Source organism: Bos javanicus, chromosome 29 (assembly GCF_032452875.1).
Source record: "Bos javanicus breed banteng chromosome 29, ARS-OSU_banteng_1.0, whole genome shotgun sequence".
NCBI lineage: Eukaryota > Metazoa > Chordata > Mammalia > Artiodactyla > Bovidae > Bos > Bos javanicus.
Window position 1 is genome coordinate 29,366,012 of NC_083896.1, and position 27,521 is coordinate 29,393,532.

Sequence of the window (27,521 nt, forward strand, 5' to 3'; positions counted from 1 at the left end):
TTCTTTTTCTTGGGGATGGTCTTGATCTCTGCCTCCTGTACAATGTCACGAACCTCCATCCATAGTTCTTTAGGCACTCTATCAGATCTAATCCCTTGAATCTATTTCTCACTTCAATTGTATAATCATAAAGGATTTGACTTAGGTCATATCTGAATGGTCTAGTAGTTTTTCCTACTTTCTTCAATTTAAGTCTGAATTTGACAATAAGGAGTTCATGGTCTGAGCCATCAGTCAGTTCCCGGTCTTGTTTTTGCTGACTGTATAGAGCTTCTCCATGTTTGGTTGCAAAGAATATAATCAATCTGATTTTGGTATTGAAGATCTTGTGATGTCTATGTGTACAGTCTTCTCTTGTGTTGTTGGAAGAGGGTGTTTGCTATGACCAGTGCGTTCTCCTGTCAAAACTCTATTAGCCTTTGCCCTGCTTCATTCTGTACTCCAAGGCCAAATGTGCCTGTTACTCCAGGTGTTTCTTGACTTCCTACTTTTGCATTCCAGTCTCTTATAATGAAAAGGACATCTTTTTTGAGGTGTTCATTCTAGAAGGTCTTGTAGGTCTTCATAGAACCATTCAACTCCAGTTTCTTCAGCATTAGTGGTTGGGGCATAGGCTTGGATTACTGTGATAATGAATATAGACTCACAGAAATAGAAAACAAACTTATGGTTACCAAAGGGAAATCGGGCTGGGGAGGGATAAATTATGAGTTTAGGATTAATATATGCACACATATATACAAAATAGGCAGACAACAAGGACCTACAGTGTAGCACAGGGAACTTACACTCAGTATTTGTAACAGCCTATAAGGGAAAATAGTCTGAAAAAGAATATATGTATTATTATGTATATAATATATATGTGACTGAATCATTTTGCTATATACCTGAAACATTGTAAATCAACTATACGTCAATTAAAAAACAAGTAAAACAAATAAGACCTTGACAAGACCGAAAATGACAGAAAAACTGAGAAGTTCAGTGAACTCATTCAGTTACAACTGATGTAACACCACAAATACTGTGTATGTGTATAAATATGTGTTACACATATAGCTGTCGTTTAGTTGCAAGTCTTATCCAACTTTTTGTGATCTGTGGACCGTAGCCCGCCAGGCTCCTCTGTCCATGGGATTCTCCAGGTAAAAATACAGGCGTGGGTTGTCATTTCCTTTTCCAGGGGATCTTCGTGACCTCGGGACTGAATCCAAGTCTCCTGTGTTGGCAGATGGATTCTTTACCACTGAGCCACCAAGGAAGCCCAAATATCTGTCTATTTATATATGTGTGTGTGTGTGTGTGTTTGTATCCTTAGCATCTGTGTCAGAACTGGGTCTAAGGCAGTTGTTAATTATTTGGTATCAGTGACCGTCTTGAACCAGTAGTTTCCCCTTCAATTTCAGGAGACAGCATAGAACAATGGTTATGCGTATAAACTTTGGAGTAACATGGATCTGTGTTTGGACTAGTTCTGCCACTTATCTGTCTGTCCTTGGGCAATTACTTTACTTCTCTAAATCTCAGTTTCTTATCTATTAGTTCAGAGAGAAACAATCGATAACATAACACTTATACAGAGTTGGCAAGGAAAGATCCTACATGACGCAATGACGATCCATAGAGCTGCAACTACAAACTGATGCGACCAAATAAATAAAACTTTCCTTTTAAAAAAGGCTTTTATGTCTTTGTCGACTTATTCTATAATTTACATCATTCATGGACGTTTCTATTGATTAGTTATTCTATAACGCATCATATTTTCCTGCATCTTTGCATGCCTGGTCATTTTTATTTGAATGCCAAACACTATGCATATTTTCTTGTTGGGAGTTGGATATTTTTGGATTCATACACATATCCTTGAGCTTTTTTTCCTGGGACATGGTTGTTGTTGTTTAGTCACTAAGTCATGTCTGACTCTTTGCAACTCCATGGACTGCAGCATACCAGGCTCCTTTGTCCGTTTGATTCTCAAGGCAAGAATACTGGAGTGGGTTGCCATTTCCTTCTCCCGAGGATCTTCCTGACCCAGGATCAAACTCTTGTCTCCTGCATTGGCAGGTGAATTCTTTACCACTGAGTTACAAGGGAAACCTAGGACATAGTTATCTTACTTGAAATACTTTGGTACTTTCAAGAATAAGGATAGCTTTTAAACTTTCACCTAAGGGAGGACCAGAGTAGCCTTTAGTACGGGCTAGTTTTCCCTACTGCTGAGGCAATTTCTAATTGTCAGGTTTTTCCCACTGTGGCTGGTGGGAACACAAAGTATTCCTGGCTCTTAGTGCATGTGTGCCAAGTCGCTTGTTGATGTTTGGTCACTAAATCCTGTCTGACTCTTTGCGACCCCATGGAGTGTAGCCTGGTAGGCTCCTCTGTCCATGGCATTCTCCAGGCAAGAATACTGGTGTGGGTTGCCATTTCCTTCTCCAGGGGATCTTACCAACCCAGGGATTGAACCCAGCTCTCCCGCATTGCAGGCAGATGCTTTAATTTCTGAGCTACCTTAGGTGTAGGTCTTTTTTCCCAAATTGAACATGTATGAGATTGATCCACTTTTATGTATATAGTATTCAACTTTAAAAATACACTGAAAATTTTTTATGCACTTACTGCTGATGGATGTTTTGGGGTTTGTTTGTTTCTTGAACTTGACAGTTAGGAAGAGTGCTGTTATGAATCCTTAGGTGTGACTTTCGGTGAATTGTGAAATTTGAGGGAGCACAGCCTGTTAGATCACCCTTACTACTGACACTAGTTGCAAGTCATGGGTTCCAAGACCTTCCTTAGTTCTGACAATTTGCTAGAAGGATATACACCACTCACTGAAAACTGTTAAGCTTGTGGTTTCAGTTTATGCTGCTTAATATCTGTGCATTTTCTCTGGGTGATCTCTTCTACCTACATGATTTTAAATCTCATCTATATGCCAATGACTCCCAAATCTGTATTGCCACCCAGATCTCTTTCCTAAGTCCAGATTCAATTGCCTACCAAAATATCTCCACTTGTACATATGGCCTGGAACTCAACATGTCTAAAACTGAATTTATCTTCTACTTTAATTTCTACTTATATATTTCCAGTTTCAGGGAATGGCATTTCTATCCATCAAGTTAGCCAACTTAGAAACGTAGGTGCCAATCTTGAGCCCTTTTTCTCTCTACTTTCTCATCCAGCTACCAAGTCCTTAAATTTCTTCTTTGTTGCTATCTCTCTAAACTGTTTTCTTCAGATTCAGGTATTCATCATTCCTCCCTTCTGTAATGTACCTTTACATTCACTATTTCCAGTTTCATTCACTTGAAATCTGTGTCTTGTTGCTTCGTTGATCTTTCATAAATACAAATAGAATCATTTCTTTAAAGTTCTTCAGTGGCTCCTTGCTGCCATCAAGATAGTGTCCAAATTTCATGTGGTGACCTAAAGCTATGATATAACTGCCTATCTCGACTTCCATTAATTTATTGACTTACTCTTTTAACAAATTTTTGAGTCCCTACTACTCCAATGCTAGACATGTGGATATAAATGGGGGAAACAGATTAAATAAGTGATTACAATTTAGCAGGATGAACACTCTGATAAGAGAAGTTCAGGATGTCCCAGGAGCTCAAAGAATTAACAGGGAGGTAGCTGGAGAAGGTTTCACAGAAGATGTGATGGATGAGGAGGACTCACCAGAAGAAAGATATGTATGTGGGGAGGATGGAGGGAGGCAGAAAGAATGCTATGTGAAGACCTAGTAGGCAGAGGAAATTGGTGTGTTTTAGGAATGATGACTGACATAGAGAGTACAGAAAGGCATGTGGTAAAAGAGGTATGCAGACACAGATCCCCCAGAGCCCTTACAAATTATGATAAAAAGTTTAGACTTTATTCTGATGGGAATAGGAGCCACTCAAGGGTTTTAGGTAGAAGAAAGAGTAATTGAATTTCCATTTCCTAAAGGTTGAGGGGCTACTGTGTAGGGGATCAATTAGAGGCAGTTGATTGGAAGCCCAGTAGAGATGGAATCAAGGGGATGGATTTGAGCATTTCTTTAGGGAGTACAATCAAAACTACTTGGTAATTGGGACTTCCCTGGCAGTCCAGTGGCTAAGACTGCACTCCCAATGCAGGGTGCCTGAGTTCAATCCCTGGTCAGGGAACCAGATCCAGCATGTCACAGCTAAAAATCCTGTGTGCCCCATTTAAGATTCAACACAGCCAAATAAATAAATACATATTAAAAAAAAAAAACAACTATTTGGTAACTGATTGGATATGGAAGGTAAAGGAGAGGCAGCCAAATATGGCCTCGTCATATTTGCAGCCTCATTGTCCTGGTTCCTGGAACAGACCAAGCAAGTTTTGATCTTACAGTTCTATCCTTGGTTTCCTCTGCTAATCCCAGACCTTTACATAGCTGGCTTCTTCTCTGTATTCAAATCTAAAGACAAGATCAGCTCCTCAAACTTGCCTTCCCTTCAAAGAGCCAGTGGCAGCTGTCCTGCCAATCAGTCTCTAGGACATATTCATGTTTTACTTTTTAAAATCACTTATCACTATTACATTATTTTATTCTATTTACTTGAATGTAAACTCCATTAAAGCAGACATCTTGTCTGTCTTGCTTACCATTTAATCCTATTACTTGAAAAGAGTCTGGCAAATCGAGGGCACTCAGTAAATAGGAAGTTTATCTCTTGCCATTTCTCCTCCTCTTCTATTCCGGCCATAATGGACAAATTACAGTGCTCTAAATACTCTGGGTAGCTTTGCTGGTGTTTTTTCCTCTGAGTAGAATTCCCTTGCCATCCTTTGTTCTCTTTGCTAATTCCTCATTGTCCCTCGAGACTTTGCGTTTATCCCATTGCATTTTCTTGTCTGTTTTCCCACTGGAGGGAAGCATGTGCGTGCTAAGTCACTTTAGTTCTGTCTGACTTTTGTGACCCTATATACCCGCCAGGCTCCTCTCTTCACGGGATTCTCCAGGCAAGAATACTGGAGTGGGTTGCCATGCCCTCCTCCAGGGGATCTTTCCAACCCAGGGATCAAACCCGCATCTCATATCTCCTGCACTGGCAGGCGGGTTACCACTAGCGCCACCTGGGAAGCCCCACTGGAGGGAAGCAAATTGAGGGCAAACACATAGCCAAGATAGGTACTGGGTTGGCCAAAAAGTTTGTTTAGGTTTTCCCATGACATCTTACAGAGAAACCCGAGTGAACCTTTTGGCCAACCAATAGATACAGAATAGGCACTAGGTAAATGCTTATATGTCTGGGAGCTTGTTAGACATGCACTCTTCGCCTTTACCCAAGATGAACTGAATGAGAATCTATTTAGCAAGATCTCCAGGTGATGGGTTTTGAATTTGAGGGGTGCTACTTTAGTGGTGATACACAAAGCCCTAATTTAACTGAGTGGCCTTGTGAGCCATAAGGGAAGGCAGGTGTGGTAAGGAGAAAAACATGAGGGACTTCCCTGGTAGTCCAGTAGCTAAGACTCTGTGCTCCCAATGCAGGGTGCCCAGGTTAGATCTCTGGTCCTGCCAATAGTAGTAAACAGATCCCATATGGAACTAGATCCCATATGCATCCTGCATGCCACAATTAAGACCTGGTGTAGCCAAATAAATAAACACAAATAAATATGTTTTTAAAAAGACAGTGTTCTGGGAACCTGGCAAACCAGGTTGGATTCTTTTTTCCTAAATCAATTATGACACTTAGATGGTTGTGAAATAATAAATGGGAAAGGTCTGGTACATAGTAGATACCTAATAAATTATAGTACTAATGTCTCTCCCCTAGAATATTCTAAGGCTTGAAACTAGGATTTATGGCTTCTGGAGCTAGTATTGACATCAATTCACTAAATCAAGAAAGTACGGAGTTAGAAGGGACTTTCACATAGATCCCATTTAGCAGCCCTGTGTTATGGAGACTAAGGCTTGAGGTTAGACTGGAGATCAAGTCTTCTGAGTTCAGGGCTCTGCCACAAGGCTTCCTCAGTAAGGAAAATAATACACAATAATACACAATTATTGCACAAAATAAATAATTACACAAAAATACAATTAGGAAAATAATACACCTTCTACTTGTTTCATGGATGACACCCAATATTCAATAAGTATGCAAGAGCTCTTTAAAAATGTAAGGTATAATTGTTACTGTTTTTAAAATCTAGATTGTATTATACATGTTGGAATTTGTAAAATGCCCTTCATCAGGCAAGTTAGATTCACCTATTAAATTCTTTCTAAACTCACACTTTTTGGGCATTTATTTATTTTAAAAACTTCTTACTTTATATTGAAGCATAGTGGATTAACAATGTTGTGACGGCTTCGTGGTGACCCAAGGACAAAAGAATGCAAAATAGGAAGTCAAGAAATACCTGGAGTAACAGGCAAATTCGGCCTTGGAGTACAGAATAAAGCAGGGGAAAAGCTAATAGAGTTTTGCCAAGAGAGTGCACTGGTCATAGCAAACACCCTCTTCCAACAACACGAGACAAGACTCTACACATGGACATCACCAGATCGTCAATATCGAAATCAGATTGATTATATTATTTGCAGCCAAAGATGGTAGAAGTTCTATATAGTCAGAAAATAAAAAAAAAGACCCGGAGCTTACTGTGGCTCAGATCATGAACTCCTTATTGCTAAAATCAGATTTAAATTGAAAAAAGTAGGGAAAACCACTAGACCATTCAGTTCAGTTCAGTTGCTCAGTCGTGTCCAACTCTTTGCGACCCCAAGAGTCGCAGCACATCAGGCCTCCCTGTCCATCACCAACTCCCGGAGTTCATCCAAACTCATGTGCATCGAGTCGGTGATGCCATCCAGCCATCTTATCCTTTGTCGTCCCCTTCTCCTCCTGCTCCCAATCCCTCCCAGCATCAGGGTCTTTTCCAATGCAGGTATGACCTAAATCAAATCCTTACAGTTACACAGTGGAAGTGAGAAATAGATTCAAGGGATTAGATCTGATAGACAGAGTGCCTGAAGAACTATGGATGGAGATTTGTGACACTGTAGAGGAGTCAGGGATCAAGACCATCCCCAAGAAAAAGAAATGCAAAAAGGCAAAATGGTTGTCTGAGGAGGCCTTACAAAAAGCTATGAAAAGAAGAAACACGAAAGGCAAAGGAGAAAAGGAAAGATATACCCATTTGAATGCAGAGTTCCAAAGAATAGCAAGGAGAGATAAGAAAGACTTCCTCAGTAATCAATGCAAAGAAAGAGAGGAAAACAATAGAATGGGAAAGACTAGAAGTCTCCTCAAGAAAATTAGAGATACCAAGGGAATATTTCATGCAAAGATGGGCACAATAAAGGACAGAAATAACATGGACTTAACAAAAGCAGAAGATATTAAGAAGAGGTGGCAAGAACACACAGAAGAACTATGCACAAAAGATCTTCATGACCCAGATAATCACAATGGTGTGATCACTCACCTAGAGTCAGACATTCTAGAATTCGAAGTCAAGTGGGCCTTAAGAAGCATTACTAGGAACAAAGCTAGTGGAGGTGATGGAATTCCAGTTGAGCTATTTCAAATCCTAAGAGATGATGCTGTGAAAGTGCTGCACTCAATATGGCAGCAAATTTGGAAAACTCCTCAACAGTGGCCACAGGACTGGAAAAGGTCAGTTTTAATTCCAATCCCAAAGAAAGGCAATGCCAAAGAATGTTCAAACTACTGCACAATTGCACTTATCATGAACGCTAGCAAAATAATACTCAAAATTCTCCAAGCCAGGCTTCAGCAGTATGTGAACCGAGAACTTCCAGATGTTCAAGTTGGATTTTGGAAAGGCAAAGGGACCAGAGATCAAATTGCCAACATCTGCTGGATCATCAAAAAAGCAAGAGAGTTCCAGAAAAACATCTACTTCTGCTTTACTGACTATGCCAAAGCCTTTGACTGTGTGGATCACAACAAACTGTGGAAGATTTTTCAAGAGATGGGAATACCAAATCACCTGTCCTTTCTCCTGAGAAATCTATGCAGGTCAAGAAGCAACAGTTAGAACTGGACATGGAACAACAGACAGGTTCCAAATTGGGAAAGGTGTACATCAAGGTTGTATATTGTCACCCTGCTTATTTAACTTATATGCAGAGTACATCACGAGAAACACTGGGCTGGATGAAACATAAGCTGGAATCAAGATTGCAGGGAGAAATATCAATAACCTCAGATATGCAGATTACACCACCATTATGGCAGAAAGCTAAGAGGAACTAAAGAGCCTCTTGATGAAAGTGAAAGAGGAGAGTGAAAAAGTTGGCTTAAAACTCAATATTCAGAAAACTAAGATCATGGCATCTGGTCCTATCACTTCATGGCAAATAGATGGGGAAACAGCGGAAACAGTGACAGACTTTATTTTTTTGGGCTCCAAAATCACTGCAGATGGTGACTGCAGCCATGAAATTAAAAAATGCTTGCTCTTTGGAAGAAAAGTTATAACCAACCTAGACAGCATATTAAAAAACAGAGACATTACTTTGTGAAGAAAGATCCATCTAGTCAAAGCTATGTTTTTTCCAGTAGTCATGTATGTATGTGAGAGTTGGACTATAAAGAAAGCTGAGCGCCAAAGAATTGATGCTTTTGAACTGAGGTTGGAGAAGACTCTTGAGTCCCTTGGACTGCCAGGATATCCAACCAGTGCATCCTAATGGAAATCAGCCCTGAATATTCATTGGAAGGACTGATGCTGAAACTGAAACTCCAATATTTGGCCACCTGATGCGAAGAACTGACTCACTGGAAAAGACCCTGATGCTGGGGAAGATTGAAGGTGGGAGGAGAGGGGGGCGACAGAGGATGAGATGGCTGGATGATATCACCAACTCGATGGACATGAGTTTTAGCAAACTCCTGTGAGTTGGTGTTGGACAGAGAGGGCTGGCGTCCAATATGTCCAAAGCGTCGGACATGACTGAGCAACGAACTGAACTGAAGGAGGAAAGAGCAGATAAAACCAAGGAGGGTCTTGGAATACAGGAATGGAAAAACCAGACCTTTATTATCCTTCCCTCCCATCCCCAATGTTGTAACTCTTAATGAATTTCAGGTCCTCCTGACCAGCATAACCTGTCTCCTCTCCTCCCGCATATAGGGAGAAGGTATGTCTTTCTCTCCCGCCCTCCCTCCCATATAACTGCCTCATCCAAGACCCCTATCCCGCTCCTTACACCCTGGGTATAAAAATGAATCAAGGACCCCTGTTCAACATCAGCTCTCTCTGACTATCAGGAAGCTGGCCCCCTGTGCTGGCAGCGACTCTCCCCTCACCACTCTAATAAACTTGATTCTTCTTTCACTCTGCCTCATGTCTGGAAATTCTTTTCCAACCTGCACCTGGACCGTGACATGTTTCAGGTGCATGGAAGAGCAACTCAGCCATACATATACATGTATTGGTTCTTCCCCGAGCTCCCCTTCCATATAGGGTGCCACAGAACATTGAGCAGCGTTTCCTATCCTCTACAGTAGGTCCTTACTAGTTATCCATTTTATATAAAGCAGTTAAATTCACACTTTTGAGAAAGGCTGCAGCTTGGAGGAATCACTGCTACTGTAATAATTACAATAATCAGTTTATCATTAAACCACTTAAATCTCTTTATAACAAGATAGCTAAGACTCAGCAGATGACCTGCTTATATTTTAATCAAAATTAAGTTCCAAAAGAAATAAAATTCATTTCTATGTAGTTCCTTATAACAAATAGTTGAAGATATTTACTCTTGTGACAAAAAGGAAATTTAGGATTGTCTCCTCTTTGTGATGACTTTAAGTGTTAACTCACTCAGTCATGTCCGACTCTTTTGCAACCTCATGGACCTTAGCCCGCCAGGCTTCTCTGTGCATGGAACTCTCCAGGCAAGAATACTGGAGTGGGTTGCCATTCCCTTTTCTAGGGCATCTTCCCAACCCAGAGATTGAACCCGAGTCTCTTATATCTCCTGCATTTGCAGGAGGGTTCTTTACAACTAGCGCCACCTATGAAGCCCTGCAGAGTAATTACGACTCAAATTAAGTAGGAAGGGGAATTCCTTTCCTGGCCACAATGCAGTAACAGGACCTGAATTCACTTTCCATTTGAAACAATACAAAGACAACACAGGGACTTCCCTGGTGTGGTTAAGACTCCATGCTTCCACTGCAAGGGGTGCAGGTTCGCTCTCTGGTTGGGTAACTAAGATCCTGCAAACTGTGAGGTATAGCCAAAAAATAAAATAAATGCATTAAGTAAAACAGACACATACATGAAACAATTTATCAGGCAACACGAAACAGGCATCCTGAGAGGGAAGGCAAGTGAGATGAGACCTCTTCCTGCTCCACCTTTCCATTCTCTTTAATTGTGGAAAAAATCAAGCAGTAGATTTATAAGAAAAGGAAACTTGACTGGATATTCATAGATCTATTCTTAGTGAAAATGAAATTATTGCCCAGGCAAAACAAATAAGAAAAAAGTTCCCCTCCCAAGGGGTTTACATATATAAATTCCAGGTTGGCCCTTTATTTCAGAGGCTTGTGCTATTCTCAACACTTAGTTTTCTTCTCCCATCTTGTTAGTTTCTACTCCGGGACAGTCTTCCCGGTAGTTTCCACAGGCTCAGGGTAGGGGTCTTGGCTATTCTGGAATGGGGCTGGAAGTTGGTCAGGGAAGAAGAGGTCAGTAACTAACTCAAGGAGAGTCAAGAGGTCTGGGTATTTGTCACTGACCTTGAGTAAGTCAGAAGACATCTGGGCTTACACTATGTAAGATTATACTAAATAGCTTCTAGTTGTAAAATTCTGATTCTATTGGTGGCCCGAGCAGAGCAGCTCTAAGCACACCTAGAGGTGAAGGAAAACGGAAATGGAAAGAAAAAATATGTGGAGTGAGAGATACAGGAGGTTGGGAATAGGGGAGAAAAAGGTTATAAGTCAGGCTTGATGGTTCGACGCCCTGGGGTAGACAGAGTGGGGCCTCAGAGGTGAAAACAGTTTCATTTCTATTTACTTGACCGTTTTCATCTCAGCCAACACTGTGCTGCCAGAAGACAAAGTCTAATGCAGCTAAACTGCATGGCAGCTTGACCTATTCTTCTTCTTATTTTTTTTTTTTTAATATTTATTTATTTATTTGGCTGCGCCAGATTTTAGTTGGAGAAGGCAATGGCAATCCACTCCAGTACTCTTGCCTGGAGAATCCCCTGGATGGAGGAGCCTGGTGGGCTGTGGTCCATGGGGTCGCGAAGAATCTGACACGACTGAGCGACTTTGCTTTCACTTTTCACTTTCACGCCTTGGAGAAGGGAATGGCAACCCACTTCAGTGTTCTTGCCTGGAGAATCCCAGGGACGGTGGAGCCTGGTGGGCTGCCGTCTATGGGGTCGCACAGAGTCGGACACGACTGAAGCGACTTAGCAGCAGCAGCAGGAGCAGATTTTAGCTGTGGCATGTGAGATCTAGTTCCCTGACCAGGGATCAAACCCTTATCCGCTGCGTTGGGAGCGCGGGAGCCTCAGCCACCGGACCACCAGGGAAGGCCCACTGACCTATTCTTAGTCATTTTATTCTTAATAGGTGAATGAGCTTGATTTAAACCCAGCATTCCTTAGTACTCTTTGGTTACAGAAAATCTCTAACCAAATAGATCAAAATGACTTCTGCATCTTATTGTTCCGTTGTTAGGCTTTATAAAAGAAAGACAGGCAACCTCGGAGAAGTAAAAAAGAGAGAGCAAAGAACTGTTAATAGATACTGGATCAGGAAAGAGGGCAACCGGGCGACGGTGGAGGAACAGCGTCCGGGAAAGCGGCGCCGACAGACCAGGCGCGCGAAACCGGTTCTGCGCACCGCCGGCATTTCCAGGCTGCGTCCGCACGTAGCCCCGCCCCTCCTCCGCCGTGGCCCCGCCCCCCTCCTCCTGGGCCGCTGAACTCGGCGCCCGCCCAACTTCCCAGCGGCCCCGTGCGGCCCGGGCATGCCCAGTGCGGGCGCAGCGGCCCCGGCCCTGGCAGCGCCCGGGCGGGAGCGTGCGACCCGGTGCGGAGGGTCTCGGAGGAGACGAGCGGACCCTCGGTGGGCGAGAGACCCGGCTGGAGCCGGAGCCGGAGCCGCGGCGGCGAAGCTGCCGGGTAGGTGCAGCTCGGCCGAGCCAGGCTCTGGCGCCGCGCAGCACGCTCGCGGGGTGGACCCCGGCGGCTGGGCGGCGAGGGCGTGGGAGGGCAGCAGGGCCCGAGCGCGGGGATGGGAGGTGCGGGCGGAGGCTGCGGGCGGGGATCCCGAACCGGAAAGTGCCTCGGCGGCGGGACGGGGCTGGGGCGGGGGACGCAGCCGGCAGACGCGGGCGAACCTCTGCCCAGGTGCGGCGCGGCTCGGTTTAGCTCACCGTGTGACGGGAAGTGAGCTTGCCCCGCGCCTCGTGCACGGCTCTGGTTGCCGAGAGAGACCAGCCTCTACTGGAGTTTGCCCAGGAGCTGCAGGGAGACGGGTCCGAAGGGACCTGTGGGTTCCGAGCGTCCGCGGAGCCCGGTGAGAAGAGAGGATGCTTACCTTTAGCGGACCTGGAGTGGGATGTGACAGCCACCTGCCTTTCGGACTTGGGTTTAGTGACTTAGAAATGAAAGTACAGGACTGTGCCTCAGTAGATACTCGGTCAGTTCTCATGACTGCTTAGGAATTTAATGGCCAGCTGTGTTTACAGGCGTAAGAAACATTTTGTCCCTGGGATGCTCTGGTTAAAATTCCTCATTGCAAAGCTTGAGTAGACAGTCTCGACTGAGGGTTGGAATACCGGGGTTTTGAAGTTCTCTGTAGCCTTTCGCGTGCTGTAATCTTGGGCAAGCCATTTAACTTCAGAGACTCAGTTCCTCCGTCTGTGAAATGTGAACTAGATGTATCTCATTTATTTTCACCTCAGTTCGAGGATTCCCTCCGTATTATTATTCAGTCTCTGGTCTCCAGTTGTGGCAGGTTTTTCTCCATATCTGACCTCTCTTGTCAAACCAGATAATTCACCTATTTCTGTAGCAAGGCTGCTAGGGTCTCCGTGTAAAATTGAAGTGACTTGTCCTCAAAAGCCCCTGTTGGTCAGTAGGTAACTCGCGACTTGTTACCTGCAGAGTGAAAGTCGCTCAGTCGTGCCTGACTCTTTGCTACCCCACGGACTGTATAGTCCATGAAATTCTCCAGGCCAGAATACTGGAGTGGGTAGCCTTTCCCTTCTCCAGGGGATCGTCCCAACCCAGGGATGGAACCCAGGTCTCCCACATGGCAGGCGGATTCTTTACCAGCTGAGCCACAAGGGAAGCCCTGCAGAAGCCAGGTGTTAATGGCCATGGTTCAGATAACAGAGCTCTTCCCCTTGAATTAGGACCAACACACTTCAAGTTGTGTCAGGGCCTTATGAGAAATCCAGACTAAGTAATCTGTTTCCTTAAACTCCCAAACTAGCTCATTCTGTAGTAGGATTATGTTTATATTAGAAGTTAAGGTTTTATTTTCATGTTATTGCACTGTATACTCAACACCTAGGAAGAAATTTAATACCCTTAATTCATCGATGAGGAAGTAGACGATTAAGAGTGAATCTGTGATAGTCTTTAGCAACCAGTGTCTTATGTATCATCATGAGCATTAACTGTTCACCTGACTCTGAGTGTATCTGTGTAGGATTTGACCCAAGGAGCAGATGGAACATACAGTGTTGGGCAAGTTGCCTTCCTACTGCTGTATTCCCTGCTCTTCCTGTTCTGGGTGGCAGTAGTCCAGTTGGGTCAGTAAGGTATAGTTTGATGAAGTGGTCATTAAGCAAAGGGTGCTTATGTTTTGAAATTTGAGATTTATAGAAGCTGCCTGTGATACTGTCATTATGCGCTCTCTCTTAAACTGAGGATATCTCAGATTGATTAAGTCACATTTGAGAAGTTTAGAATCCCAAGTTCTTAATTAAATTTTTGAAAATGGGTTCTTCGTTCACCTTAAACACATTACTTGGGAGCATAATATTCTAAGAATATTTATACATGTGAACTTTCAAGTTATTATTTTGTGAAGCTAGGTTTTTCATTCACCTAATAAAAAAATACAGTGGGAACCCAGAGAAAACCATAACTCAAAAAGTCACACTCAAAAAGACCCACGCAACCCTATGTTCATTACAGCACTGTTTACAATAGCCAAGACATGTAAACAACCTAGATGTCCATCAACAGAGGGAGTACAACAGTGGAGTACTACTCAGCCGTAAAAAGGAGCAAAGTTGAGTTGTTTGCAGAGACATAGATGGACTCAAAAAATACAGTGGGAAAGTTATAGTGTGTTAAAGAATATTTGTATATGTGAACTTAACCTTTTTTTGGCCTAGTTTAAAATTCATTATTTTTTGCATGCTTATTAAAATTTTACATATGTATGTATATATTTAAAGTTGGAAAACAGGAAAGGCATATTTGAGGGTCTTGATGGGAAATTTCACATCATCATCCAAACTTACCGCTGCCAGAGTGTCCCGTGTATGAAGTGCGTATTTAAAATTTTTGTTAGAACTTTCATCTTGCTCTTGTATTTGCATTCACGTAACATCAAGCACAAATATTGCTTAAGAGGATATTGAAGTGTAATTGTCACTCATGATCTTGGATCTCAAAAATACTTGGGACATGTAGAAGGGATGGTAACCTGATGTAACTCATTGGAAAAGACCCTGATGCTGGGAAGGATAGAGGGCAGGAAGAGAAGAGGGTGACAGGGATGATTGGATAGCATCATCGACTCAGTGGACATGAGTTTGCTCGAACTCTGGGAGATGGTGAAAGACAGGAAAGCCTGGTGTGTTGCAGTTCACGGGTCACAGAGTTGGGCACAACTTAGCAACTGAACGACGACGGAGGAGGAATAGTTAGGGACATCATGGCCCAGAGAAGAGGCTACTGGTCCAAGAGCACATTTACCCCGAATAAAAGTGAAAGGTAGGTAAGTGACTTAAAAATGGTTGATTTCAGGTTTTTCAGCAGTTACAGCTATAATCTCACTTGGTTCACTTGCTAGTATCTATGTAACTGATAGAATCTACTGCACTCCTGTTAGACAAGTATGTGGAAAACGTCGTCATGTAACTTGAAGATAAATATTTTTCCTTGATTATACTCCATCTATTTGCAGGTCCTTCATAATGAAAAATCTGGGGACACTTCTCTCTCCTTTGTGTAGCTGATAGTTTGGGCGGTAAAGAGATGGCTGACAGTGTCAAAACCTTTCTGCAGGACCTTGCCAGGGTGAGTACGTCCAGTCTTCTTCTGACCCTTTTGCTGCAAGAACGGACTAGAAAATCTGTTACGTAGTGTTGTTGTATTTGTTGGATTCTTCACATACAGGTTTTCACTCTAATCCATACTACTCAAGAGAGAGGAATTATCCTGCATCTCACAGAAACTTGGGAGACCTGTCTAGTGAATGTCTCTAGTATGGGGACCCTGTTCAGCTTGGGCCCAGACCGTCTTTTTTTTTTTAAAACTGTATTTTTTTTTTTTTACCATGCCAAGTGAATTGTGGAATCTTAGTTCCCCTACTAGGGATTGAATCGGGCCCTTACCCTTGAGAGCATGGAGTCCTAACCACTGGACCACCAGGGAATTCCCTAAACTTTATTTTGGAATAATTTTAGACTTGCAGAAAAGTTGTAGGGTCATACAAAGAGCTCCACTGTATCCTTCACCAGGTTCTCCTAATATTGCCATCTTATGTAACTGTGGTATATTGTTGAAAACCAAGCAATGAACATTGGTGTAATGCTAATACCTAACCTACTTTGTTTGGATCTACAGTATAGAACCTCTCTTATTCTCCAATCTACAAGGCGGAGATGATGATGCTCTAGGAAAATGTCCCATTAAAGGGACATTTAGGACCCCCTAATCAACAGAGCCATAAAGGTCTGTTTAGGACCCAGTAACCCGAATGATCTATCGTGTGACATTCCGTTATAATGATGTCTGAGGTCCAGTGCCCTAGTTGGAGCCCCTGTCGCTTTATTCTTGAGGGCAGGAGAGAGACCAGTTCTGCCTGGGAGTGGGAGTGTTTATAAGTTTATTTCCTTGGATTAAAAGAGGTGGAATTGAAGGAATATCTTAGAAGGGCCAAAGCAAATTCATGCAATGTGACCTTCTTTTAATACCTTACATCCTTGTCTTGCCATTCTTGTGCGATAAAATGTCAATTGTGGATCAGTTATACAGCATGCACTTTGTGTGTTTGTCTGCCTCAGACAGACTGCAAGTATCAGAGGTGGGGATCCTGTCGTCATTCTGGCACATGCTAGGCCTTAAGCCACTTGAACTTAATGATCTTAAAATTTTAAACTGTTGGTGGAAGACTCAAGTTAAAAAGCAAAATAAGAATAAACGTTACTCATAGGTAAAAGATCATGTGAACCTTGCCAATGTATGCTCCTTTCAGTGTGTAGTTCATAAACGTGTCCATTTCTCTGTATTCTGACAATTTTCTCTAAAATTTGTTTTTGCTCATAATAGGAGAAAATGTCATTCTTAAATCCAGGTTGACCATTGTTTCTAGAATACCTTTTTCTGCTTCTTGATGATGTTGAATACCCTAGTTCTTCCCTCTCTACTTTGGATATAAAACTGTTCTGGCACTTACTAAACTATACATTGTTGTTGTTGTTTACTTACGTACTTTTCCTGCCGAGTTATGAGTTTCTTAAGCACGTCCATATGACTGATGTCTAGCTCATTAAGGACGCAAGATATGAAAGTGGGTCGATGAATGAGGGTAGTCCTTTGAACTGGGTAATAGGCAGGTCTAATGTTCGTGGTAATGACAGTAACCTTTCTACCACTGGGGCTCTTACAGTTATTGGCAAGTGGTCCCGTCAGTGACTTATAGACTTAATCATTCTCTCCCTCGCCATACATGTTTAAAGACATTCTTCTCCAGCTATACTGCCATGCTGTTTCTGTCTTACTCAGCAATAGCTTTTTATACTTTTATGCTAATTATTTCTTTGTGTCTTCTTCAGCCTTGGTCCAGCCCCGGTCCTTTTTGGAGACCAGTGTTTAATCTATCCTTGTATCACTGGTTTGATACAGGATGTAAATCATACTTGTAGGCATTCAACTGATATTAGAAGCGTATCAAGGAGGGCTATAACTTGGCTTAACAGTATTGGTAACTCTTAGATGGATTAGAAAACCACTATTTTGCAATGTGTTATTCAAGATTGGTTTGATCAAGACTTGTTAATTGATGCCCAAATCTAGGGAAGAGGACTTGATGAGCAGGATAGTTGCCTGGTCTCAGAAATGTCTGCCCACAGATTCCTTACTGGTTGCAAGGAGAAAAATTTGCAGCCATACAATGGAGCTGGATAACACCTTCCAAATATGTAGAATCAGTGTCACCTGCAAGGGCCAACACAGACATCACGTGCTTCTGGGTGTAACACCTGGAAAGGCACACCATCACTTACGTGATTCTTGTTGTTTTGTCGCTATGTCGTGTCTAACTCTTTTTCGACCTCATGGACTACAGTCCACCAGACTCCTCTCTCTGGGATTTCCCATGCAAGGATACTTGAGTGGGTTGCCGTTTCCTTCTCTGGGGATCTTCCCGACCCAGGATTCAATCCCATGTCTCTTGTACTGGCATGTGGATTCTTTACCACTGAGCCACCTGGGAAGCCCCCCTTAGGTGATAACTCCTGCTAAAAATGTGTAACCTGGGGTCTAATCATGAGTCACAAACCTAAATTGAGGGCACCGCATAAAATAACTGACGTGTATACTTCAAAAAGAAAGACAGCTATAGAGCTGTTCCTAATGGAGGGAGACTAAAGAGATACTAGAGCTAAGTGCAAAGTGTGATTCTGAACTGATGTCTGGTATGCGGTGGGTAAAAATGCTGTAGAGGGCATTTCGGAGACAAATGGGGAAATTGTAGTATGAACTCATTGGAAAAGACTCTGATGCTGGGAAAGATTGAGGGCAGGAGAAGGGGACGACAGAGGATGAGATGGATGGATGGCATCACCGACTCAATGGACATGGGTTTGGGTGGACTCTGGGAGTTGGTGATGGACAGGGAGGCCTGGCATGCTGCGGTTCATGGGGATCGCAAAGAGTTGGACACGACTGAGCAACTGAACTGACTGAACTGATCTTGTATTAAGGAATATCATTGTTCTTAGGAAATACACAATGAACAGTTGTAAGTAAAGAGACACGATATAGCAACCTACTCAAATGATCCAGAAAGAAATGAGTATATATGTATACAGTGAAGTCGCTCAGTCATGTCCGACTCTTTGCGACCCCGTGGACCGTAGCCTACCAGGCTTCTCCATCCATGGGATTCTCCAGGCAAGAATACTGGAGTGGTTACCATTTCCTTCTCCAGGGGATCTTCCTGACCCAGGGATCGAACCCAGGTCTCCTGCATTGGAGGCAGACTCTTTAACCTCTGAGCCACCAGGGAAGCCCGTAAATAACAGTGTGGCACAGCAACTGGTGATTTCGAGAAAGGATATTAGGAATTTCTTCATTTTTGCAACTCTTCTGTAAATTGGGAGTGATTTCTAAACAGAAGAATATCAAGGGTCACTTCAGCCTTGTAGCAAACTAAGTAGAATGATTTACACTATTATTTCATTGTATCTAACTTTGAGAAGTCTTCTGATCCATAATTTTCCCTCTTTAAAAATAATAAATACTCATGTCGACAGGGAATCAAAGATTCCATCTGGGGAATTTGTACCATCTCAAAGCTAGATGCTCGAATTCAACAAAAGAGAGAGGAGCAGCGTCGAAGAAGGGCAAGCAGTATCCTGGCTCAGAGGAGAGCCCAGAGCATAGAGAGGAAGCAGGAGAGGTAAGGAGTGGAGGCTGAGGTCAGGGAGCATCTGAACTCCCTTCCAGTCGGGGGTAGGGGGGCACTTTAGGAAGTAATCAGATTGAGCATAAAATTCAGACACTACATAATGATGTGGAGTTTCAGTACCGCATTATTTGTCTTTTGTACTCTCTCCCCATAAAATTTACAGGTGATTTTTCCCCACTTCCCTCACACTGAATTAAACTGAGGTCTAGCAGTAATCCTTGTTCAAAATATTGTGGTGTCTAAAAGAAATCAGAATGATGAATATCGTTGTTGTTTTAGTTGCTAAGTTATGTCCGTCTCTTTGCGACCCCATGGGCTATAGCCCACCAGGCTCCTGTCCATGGGATTTCCTAGGCAAGAATACTGTAGTGGGTTGCCATTTCCTTCTCCAAGAATGGTGAATAGAGAACCATAAAAAATATTTTTGGCTGAGTGGATGCTTCTAGGAGCACCTATGTGGAATTTGATAAAAGAACCTGACATTCCCTTCTAATCTTCTCCAGTCTTGGACTTAGGAAATAAAGGAGTTTATTTGTTTTGTTTTTAAGAAAAAAAATGCTTCTCTTGAAATATTTTTAGCCTTTCTCATTGATATTAGGAGAGAACATTGGAAGAACAATAGGTGCTAAAAAATAATATGGTGCTAAGAAAATATATAAAAAGGAGAGCTGCTGAATGACAATATGGAAATAGCCTATATACCTGTTGAGCTAAACACATGTGGTCTTTTCCAGTGAACCACGTATTGTGAGCAGAATTTTTCAGTGCTGCGCTTGGAATGGTGGAGTTTTCTGGGTAAGTTCTTTTTCCTCAAATTCCAAGTGCCTTAGAAGCATCTTTATTCAGGTTGTTGCAGTGTTCATGGTTCTCAGCTGTCTTCTTAAACCTGAGACAGGTAACTTTCACGTAGTAATACATTCCTAAGGCCATCACTCGGGATTCTGTGCATTTTCAGTCATTTTATGTCCCCTCAGACTTCTTGTATGTAAATGTCAGGGATAGCCCTGCACATACACTCTTTTGTTAAATGACTTAACAAGTTTTATTGTCATAGGTAACAATTTCTCATGACATTGTCTGGACATTTTGGTTCAGAGTGACTGTGGAGGCTCAAAGGGGAGGGACAGATGGACATGAGCAAGGCTCTCCCGTCAGCTGGTCATAGCAGTGTCCTCAAACTGATTACTGTGGAAACTCACACCAGAAAGTTGTCTACAGTTGACCGAGAACCAACACAGCCCCAGGAGAAATTTGAGTACTTTGAAAAACAAAGAGTCAAAATATTTTCTTTGACTTGAAATTCAGTATAATTCAACTTGTTAATCTAAACATTTCACAGCTGTTTTTAGGTGTTAGTTTTAATTAATAAAATATGGCTGCGTTCTTAGTATTGGCACGAATACTGATTGACTTGTGCTTCTGTGCTGACTGCATTCTTAGTATTGGCACGAATACTGATTGACTTGGGCTCCTGTGCCCCCAAAGTTTGTTTCCATGGGCAGTGTCAGGTGTGTGCCTCTCGCTGGAGGACTGGTAAAGAGCAGCCTAGGCAGTGTCAGGTGTGTGCCTCTCGCTGGAGGACTGGTAAAGAGCAGCGAGTCCGGTTTTGATGCCACTGCAGGACTCCTGATTGATAAAAGGCACTTCCATCTGGAAAATGAGTACGCTGAAACTTGAAATTCTTGTTTTAAAGAAGGGCTTTTGATGCTTACCTTGTTGCTTCTCTCCTTTAGTTCAGTCTCCTCTTGTTTTATCGAGTGTTTATTCCCGTCCTTCAATCAGTAACGGCCCAGATTATTGGTAAGTGACTCCGTTGCTCTGTGCTCTCTGCCCAGGATAGAGGGGGGAGGTTTTTCCTGTCTCCCTCAGTTTATTGGACACTTACTTTGAACCTGGAGCTTTAGGTTTTTTATGTATTTATTTGTTTGACTGCATCAGGTCATATTTGCCCTGAGGCATGTGGGGTCTTAGTTCTGTGACCAGGGATCAAACCCATGTCCCCTGCTTTGCAAGGCAGATTCCTCTAAGTCAAATCTCTCAGCAACCCTTTGAGTAGGTATTGCTGTGGATACCGTTTTGTAGATGAGGAAATGCAAATTGGTTACCAAGGTTAACCCATTAGTAAGTGGCGAAGCTGGAATATGAACTCAGGTGGATTCCTGCATCCAGTGACCACTAGTCACTGACCTGTCAGCCACCACCACGTGAGCACTTTTGTGTCCAAGTAAGCAGCACATATCCATGGCCGCTCTGAATTGGAGTCATGGCCAGAATGTGGTGTTTCTATGACAAAGTAAGACTACCTGGCACAGGTACAGTGATGTGCTGGCAAGAAGCAAAGGTGTGTATGTGGAGGGGAAGCACAGTCACAAATCAGGGGATGCGCCTTTGGTCTTCTGGCTTTCCCTTTCTCCAGGTAAACTAATAAGCCCTCCCCCCTGTCCTAGGTGACCCATCGCTACACGGGGATGTCTGGTCGTGGCTGGAGTTCTTCCTCACATCAATTTTCAGTGCTCTCTGGGTGCTCCCCCTCTTTGTGCTCAGCAAAGTCGTCAACGCGATTTGGTTTCAGGTCGGTCCAGGGCAGCATGGAGTCTGGGTCTGACGGCATGATTGGTCACCAGGTGGCAGATTTCAGTCTGTCAATTTAGTAGCTACGTAGGGAGCGACTCCACAGCCTGAACTTTTCTTGGTCAGGCAGCCAGCGGGTGAGCTCTGGGCTCTTGTAAAATGAAATTATTCTCTCAGCTCACAAGGGTGTCTCATGGCCAGGTGTCCAGGGGCTTTTCTCCCCTGGTAGGTCTCATGGCAAATTAGTGGCCTTCACTTTGGGGATGGATAATTAGGCCATTTAATTCATGGCAAATAGATGGGGAAACAGTGGACACAGTGGCTGACTTTATTTTTCTGGATTCCAAAACCACCACGGATGGTGATTGCAGCCACGAAATAAAAAGACGCTTGCTCCTTGGAAGTTATGACCAACCTAGACAGCATATTAAAAAGCAGAGATAGTACTTTGCCAACAAAGGTCTGTCTAGTAAAGGCTATGGTTTTTCCAGTGGACGTGAGAGTTGGACTCTAAAGAAGGCTGAGCGCCAAAGAATTGATGCTTTTGAACTGTGGTGTTGGAGAAGACTCCTGAGAGTCCCTTGGACTGCGGGGAGATCCAACCAGTCCATCCTAAAGAAGATCAGTCCTGGGTGTTCATTGGAGGGACTGATGTTGAAGCTGAAACTCCAATACGTTGGCCACTTGATAAGAGCTGACTCATTGGAAAAGACCCTGATGCTGGGAAAGATTGAGGGCGGGAGGAGAAGGGGACGACAGAGGATGAGATGGTTCGATGGCATCACCTACTCGATGGACATGGGTTTGGGTGAACTCCGGGGGTTTGTGATGGACAGGGAGGCCTGGCGTGCTGCGGTTCATGGGGTTGCAGAGTCGGACACGACTGAGTGACTGAACGTTTTGGTGAGCTCTTTTCTCTCTTGCAGGATATAGCGGACTTGGCATTCGAGGTATCTGGGAGGAAACCTCACCCATTTCCTAGTGTCAGCAAAATAATTGCTGACATGCTCTTCAACCTCTTGCTTCAGGCTCTCTTCCTTCTCCAGGTGAGACTGGCCTTCCGGGCACATGGGCGGATTAAACAAAGATCCACTAGAGGGAGCTTCAGAAAAACAGGGTATCCCGTTTATACTGAGCAGATATGTTTATGGGAGGTATTGATTTTTAAATCATTTTTCATAGAAACAACTAGAGACTTTTAAAATCATAAAATTATTAAAAAAAAAAACAACATGAATTTACCTGCTCTTACCAGCCACCCTGAGCCTTCTGCACTCACCTGCTATTTTAGAAACTTTAGAAGCAGCTCTCTGGCTGGCTGGGTAGAGAGCGAGAGCAATAACTCAGAGTGGCAGGTGAACCGTGTTAGGTCTCTGAAGCGTTGGAATTAAGCTTTTCCATACTTGTTCTTCAGGGGATGTTTGTGAGTCTCTTTCCCATCCATCTTGTTGGTCAGCTGGTTAGTCTCCTGCATATGTCTCTCCTCTACTCACTATACTGCTTCGAATATCGTTGGTTCAATAAAGGTAAGCCTGTCCAAAGAAACTCAAGAGCTTGGAGGCCCAGTTTGGAAATGGTGCTGCTAAGGAAACTTCTTAAATTCTTCAACACTGAGGCCCTTGGCAAACCCATCATTGGGATGAAGCAGCCTTTTTGGCAAGAGGGGACTTACATTTGGCTTAGAGGTTTTTTTAACCCTTTGGTGCTGGGGGGTGTAGCCCTGTAGGACTACCCTGTGGAGCTCAATGTCATGTAGCTCTGACAGAGCCATAAGGTGGCGTAAAAGCACCAGTTATTCTGAATCAGAGAAGTTAGTTTGATGCTGGTGCATACAGATCATTTGAGGGATATGTTGAAAGTCCTTGGTATATTTGGGTGTGGATGGTTGAAAGAGATTAATTGATTTCTAGAGGATGGCTGCCTTTTTTTTTTTTTTTTTGATATATCTTGCTTTGTTCAAAACTAATACTGACATATGATGCTGCTGGTATTGAATGCAGAATTCACTTGGCTTGCCAGCTTTGAATTGTGATGGTTCAGTTGTAAAATCTTTGCATGGAAGCTTTATGGGATTTGGGCAATTCTAGTATACTTTAGTTGTATTGTAAATAGCAGATCCGAACCTAAAACTTAAACCTCAAATAAATTGTCAGTGATATTTAGTCATTTGACTAAAAGGAAGTAATGCAGCCTAATTATGTTGGCTCCTTGTTTTAGGAATTGAAATGCACCAGCGGTTATCAAACATAGAAAGGAATTGGCCTTACTACTTTGGATTTGGTTTGCCCCTGGCTTTCCTCACAGCAATGCAGTCCTCCTACATTGTCAGGTAATTGGACTGCAAGGACTTGGAGGGAACTAGTTTAAAGAAAAGTAATAATAATAACAATAATAACTCAGTGTAGGGAGCGCCTTGAGTGCACTGGTTCTGTGCTAGGCATTCTGCATTTTTACTTGGCCGTCTAGAGGTCTGTAGGATTTTTCTCCCTGACAGATAGTCACAGATGTCTGTCAGTTAGCATTATTTTATTTTTTGTGGGGGGCCACACATTGAAGAATGCAGGATCTTAGCCCCCCTGCAGTGGAAGCATGAAATTGTAACCATTGGACTGCCAAGGAATTCCTAGCATTAAAATATTGTCTGCATGATCCTATATCCCATATTCTTTCTTCTATGTTGCTTCCTGGAACAATGTTAAACATAGCCTGTGTTTAGAAAAATCCTTTTTTTAAAAAAAAAAAATTTTAAACATATGTTTGATAGATTAAGGGTCCATCAAGCCATGCTATTTAGCACTGGAGGTAACTAACTTTGGGCTTCTAATATCTTCAAAGTCATGGCTATTTTGAAGGTGACTAATTCTTTTTTTTTTCCCTCACAAACAGTGGCTGCCTCTTCTCTATCCTCTTTCCTTTATTCATTATCAGCGCCAATGAAGCAAAGACCCCTGGCAAAGCATAGTAAGTATTAGCCAGTATTAGCTAAAATGTAGCAAGTATTTTCTGTCTAAAATACTGGGGTTGTAACACTGCAGTTATGTGAATGAGACATTTTTACAGTTTTTAAAAAAAACTGTATAACTGATGCTTTTTTTTTTTTTTACAAATGAGAAAAATGTTTATTAAGGAAACAATTTTACAATTCTGTCTAGCAGAACTTGACAGACTAGGACACAACCTGAAGACAATTACAGTTTCAGTCATTAACACACTATAGGGTGCTTATTCTACAACTGAAAAGTTGCTGGTTTGTGACATTATTTTCCTCACATTGCAGGAAAATATTAATATACAGTTTTATGAGAGTAGCACTTTTGGGATATATCCCAAGATTTTCCCCATGCATATGTGTGCATTTCTGTTTCAAAAATTGATGCTATTATACATATTTATACATATTCTTAAAATGTAACAGTTCACTGAATAAGACGCCTATACCTGTAGTTAAGCTCATTTTGTAAGAATGGCCACATTTTTAAAAATACTGGGTCATGTGATGTGGCCACATGAGTTTATTGATAATGATAACAAAACAGTATTTTAAAACTGAATCTTTAGCAATAGTAGCACTCTGGAAATTAGATCACTTCAGAAAAAAACTCAATCTTTTGACAGTTTTGGTTAAGTCAGTGAGGACACATGCATTAGAAAAATTTCCAGTCTGCTTTAGGGTCTCACATGTTCTTGCTATCCACTAATGTTAAGTGTGTATCTTAGCGTAATTGACTTTCTCTTGGAACTCTCCTGCAAGTGAACCACACCTAGCATATGATATCTTCAGACCACAGCTTGAAGTCTTTATTTTGGCTGTGCTGGGTCTTTGCTGCTGCATGGGCTTTCTTCTGTTTGCGGCGAGCAGGGGCTTCTCTCCAGTTGCAGTGCACGGGCTTCTCGTTGCGGTGGCTTCTCTTGTGCTGCGGATCGTGGGCTCTAGATCACAGGCTCAGTAGTTGTGGTGCACGCGCTTGGTTGCTCCGTGGCATGTGGGATCCTCCTGGATCAGGGATCGAACCCGATTCCACGGCCCTCCTGACAGTGACAATCCCAGCGCTTTCTGTAGTTGCTACCTGTTTAATCTGCGTGTCCAATATCTATAGTCGCTTAATCAAATTTCAGTGGTCTTGTTTTCCCCTGTATCATTTTAAATTGAAAATAGTCAAATAAGTGGCCAAATGATTAAAACGGTTTTTCTCAGCTGGCCGGTCTAACAGGTTGGGTCTCTCTTGCCTTGCAGCCTTTTCCAGTTGCGCCTCTTCTCCTTGGTGGTTTTCTTAAGCAACAGACTCTTCCATAAGACGGTCTACTTACAGTCGGCCCTGAGCAGCTCCACTTCTGCAGAAAAATTACCCTCGCCGCACCCGTCTCCTGCCAAACTGAAGGCTGCCACAGGCCGCTGAGTCGGTCACCCGCCATCCGGAGGGGCCGGGTGGGATCGGAAGGATGCTGTGGCGGCTCTTCTCTGGTTCACCTCCACCTCTCCCAGGGAAGGCAGGGCCCACCCTGCCAAGGGCCCTGCCCACATTCCCTTCTCTCTGAGGAATCCAGATTTTTGTCTCTGGTGCACGTAAGGCAGAATCTTCCTGCGACCAGTATGGATTTTAAACACTGGTGAGTCTGAAAGGACCACAGGTTTTTCTGCAGCTCTTTTCTAGCATTTGCCAGCCCCGTGCCTGGACTGATTTGAATACTCTCTCCCTGTGCCATCTCCCTTCCATTTCCCCTTCTGCCTCCCACCGCCCTTGGATGAGTGGATTTCGTAGTTTTGCTGTTGTGTTTTGTGGACCTGTTTTTTTGTTTTTCTGTGAAGCACATATATTGGGTGTGGGAGGGACAGGAGGCTCCGCTGCTCCTGGCCACTCCCTTTATAGCCATCACTGTCTTGTTTCTTGTAACTCAGGTTAGATTTTGGTCTCTTGCTCCACTGCAAAAAAAAAAAAAAAAAACACAAAAACACAAGCCTGAAGACACGGGACAGAAGAAAGACTTCAGCCAGAACTCCACTGGGTTTGAGGAATGACTTTCCTTCTTCCCCTTGCAGGGGAAAAAGCTTTTTTCACTGGTACATTTAAAGCTCCCCAGAGATAGGGAGGTACCAATTTCGGACAAGTGCCACTGCAACACGGATGCTCAGAGAACCTGAACTTTTAAACTCTGGAGGTCTGATTTTGACTGTTGGCCACTGCTGGGTCTGTCTGGTGTTTCAAAGGAATATTGGGTGCTGCAAATAGGACCTGAAGGGGTAAACTTATTAAACCCATTAAACCTGTGATTGGTTGGTTTTTTCCTATCATTTCAAAGAGACTAAATATGGAGGGAGGGGGCAGATGTCAGAACACCTGTACAGTGTTAAGATGTCACAGGTGTGAGCTGGTTTCTCACATGTGTAATCGTCGAATTTATAAATTGTCACTTCAGGAAACATATTCATGGAACACAAGACTTTGTCATGATTAATTCTAAAAATTAGTTCTGAAAAATACTCCCTGAGGAAGTTTGGGTTATGTTGTTATAATCGTGTTGGCACCTAGTGAAAGAATTTGGAATTGAGTTGTTTTAAAGTCTATACATCTCTGTATTTGTGAAGAAGAGAGGTCCTTCCAGACTTCAACTAATTGGACATTCTCATGAGGGAAGAGAAGAGATATTTGGTTAACAGAAACCTTTACTAAGTACAAGACAAAAATAAGGATTTAAAAATCGTTGCCAGGAGATGTGAACCAAGTTTGAATACAGAAGGTTTTAAAGTAGTGTGTAGTTTGTTTCATCAGTTTGCAACTGATCGGCAGTTGCCTTATTGAAGATAAATTGTTGTAGTTTTTAAAATGAAATTTTAAAAGGTCACATTTTTGCTGTCTGAAATTAGTAATTGTGTCTGCTAAGCTGATCTTAGAAGGATGAGGGAAACTGAGTAGATAAAGGTAAGTGATATTATCCAGTATATGCCTGGCTATAGAAAATGATTTAAGTTACTGGAAGTGAGGGATCTGTAAAGTTTTATTAGTGTGACTGAGAGACCAGGCGTGTACAAAAGCTAGGTTA

At 42.8% G+C, this 27,521-nt stretch overlaps 1 protein-coding gene across 2 annotated transcripts; it reads left to right on the plus strand.

The window, feature by feature from the left end:
• Positions 1-12,065: 12,065 nt before the first annotated feature.
• EI24 (EI24 autophagy associated transmembrane protein) lies at positions 12,066-26,751 on the plus strand. 2 transcript variants are annotated; one of them, XM_061406344.1, is made up of 11 exons: positions 12,066-12,154; positions 15,183-15,295; positions 18,757-18,902; positions 19,646-19,706; positions 20,645-20,711; positions 21,359-21,483; positions 22,409-22,528; positions 22,897-23,008; positions 23,700-23,811; positions 24,369-24,443; positions 25,717-26,751. In XM_061406344.1, exons 2-11 carry the CDS (start codon positions 15,254-15,256, stop codon positions 25,877-25,879), a joined length of 1,023 nt encoding a protein of 340 aa, XP_061262328.1. In that variant the 5' UTR covers positions 12,066-12,154; positions 15,183-15,253; the 3' UTR covers positions 25,880-26,751. The 2 variants fall into 2 exon arrangements, with proteins under 2 accessions (XP_061262328.1, XP_061262329.1); XM_061406345.1 differs by lacking the exon at positions 23,700-23,811.
• The last annotated feature ends 770 nt before the right edge of the window (positions 26,752-27,521 follow it).

Excerpts from the sequence above, each read along its gene's own strand:
- EI24 (XM_061406344.1), top strand. The coding sequence starts at position 15,254 with ATGGCTGACAGTGTCAAAACCTTTCTGCAGGACCTTGCCAGG. Across the intron at positions 21,484-22,408 it reads TCAACGCGATTTGGTTTCAG|GATATAGCGGACTTGGCATT; the intron begins GTCGGTCCAGGG and ends TCTCTCTTGCAG. Across the intron at positions 23,009-23,699 it reads ATATCGTTGGTTCAATAAAG|GAATTGAAATGCACCAGCGG; the intron begins GTAAGCCTGTCC and ends TCCTTGTTTTAG.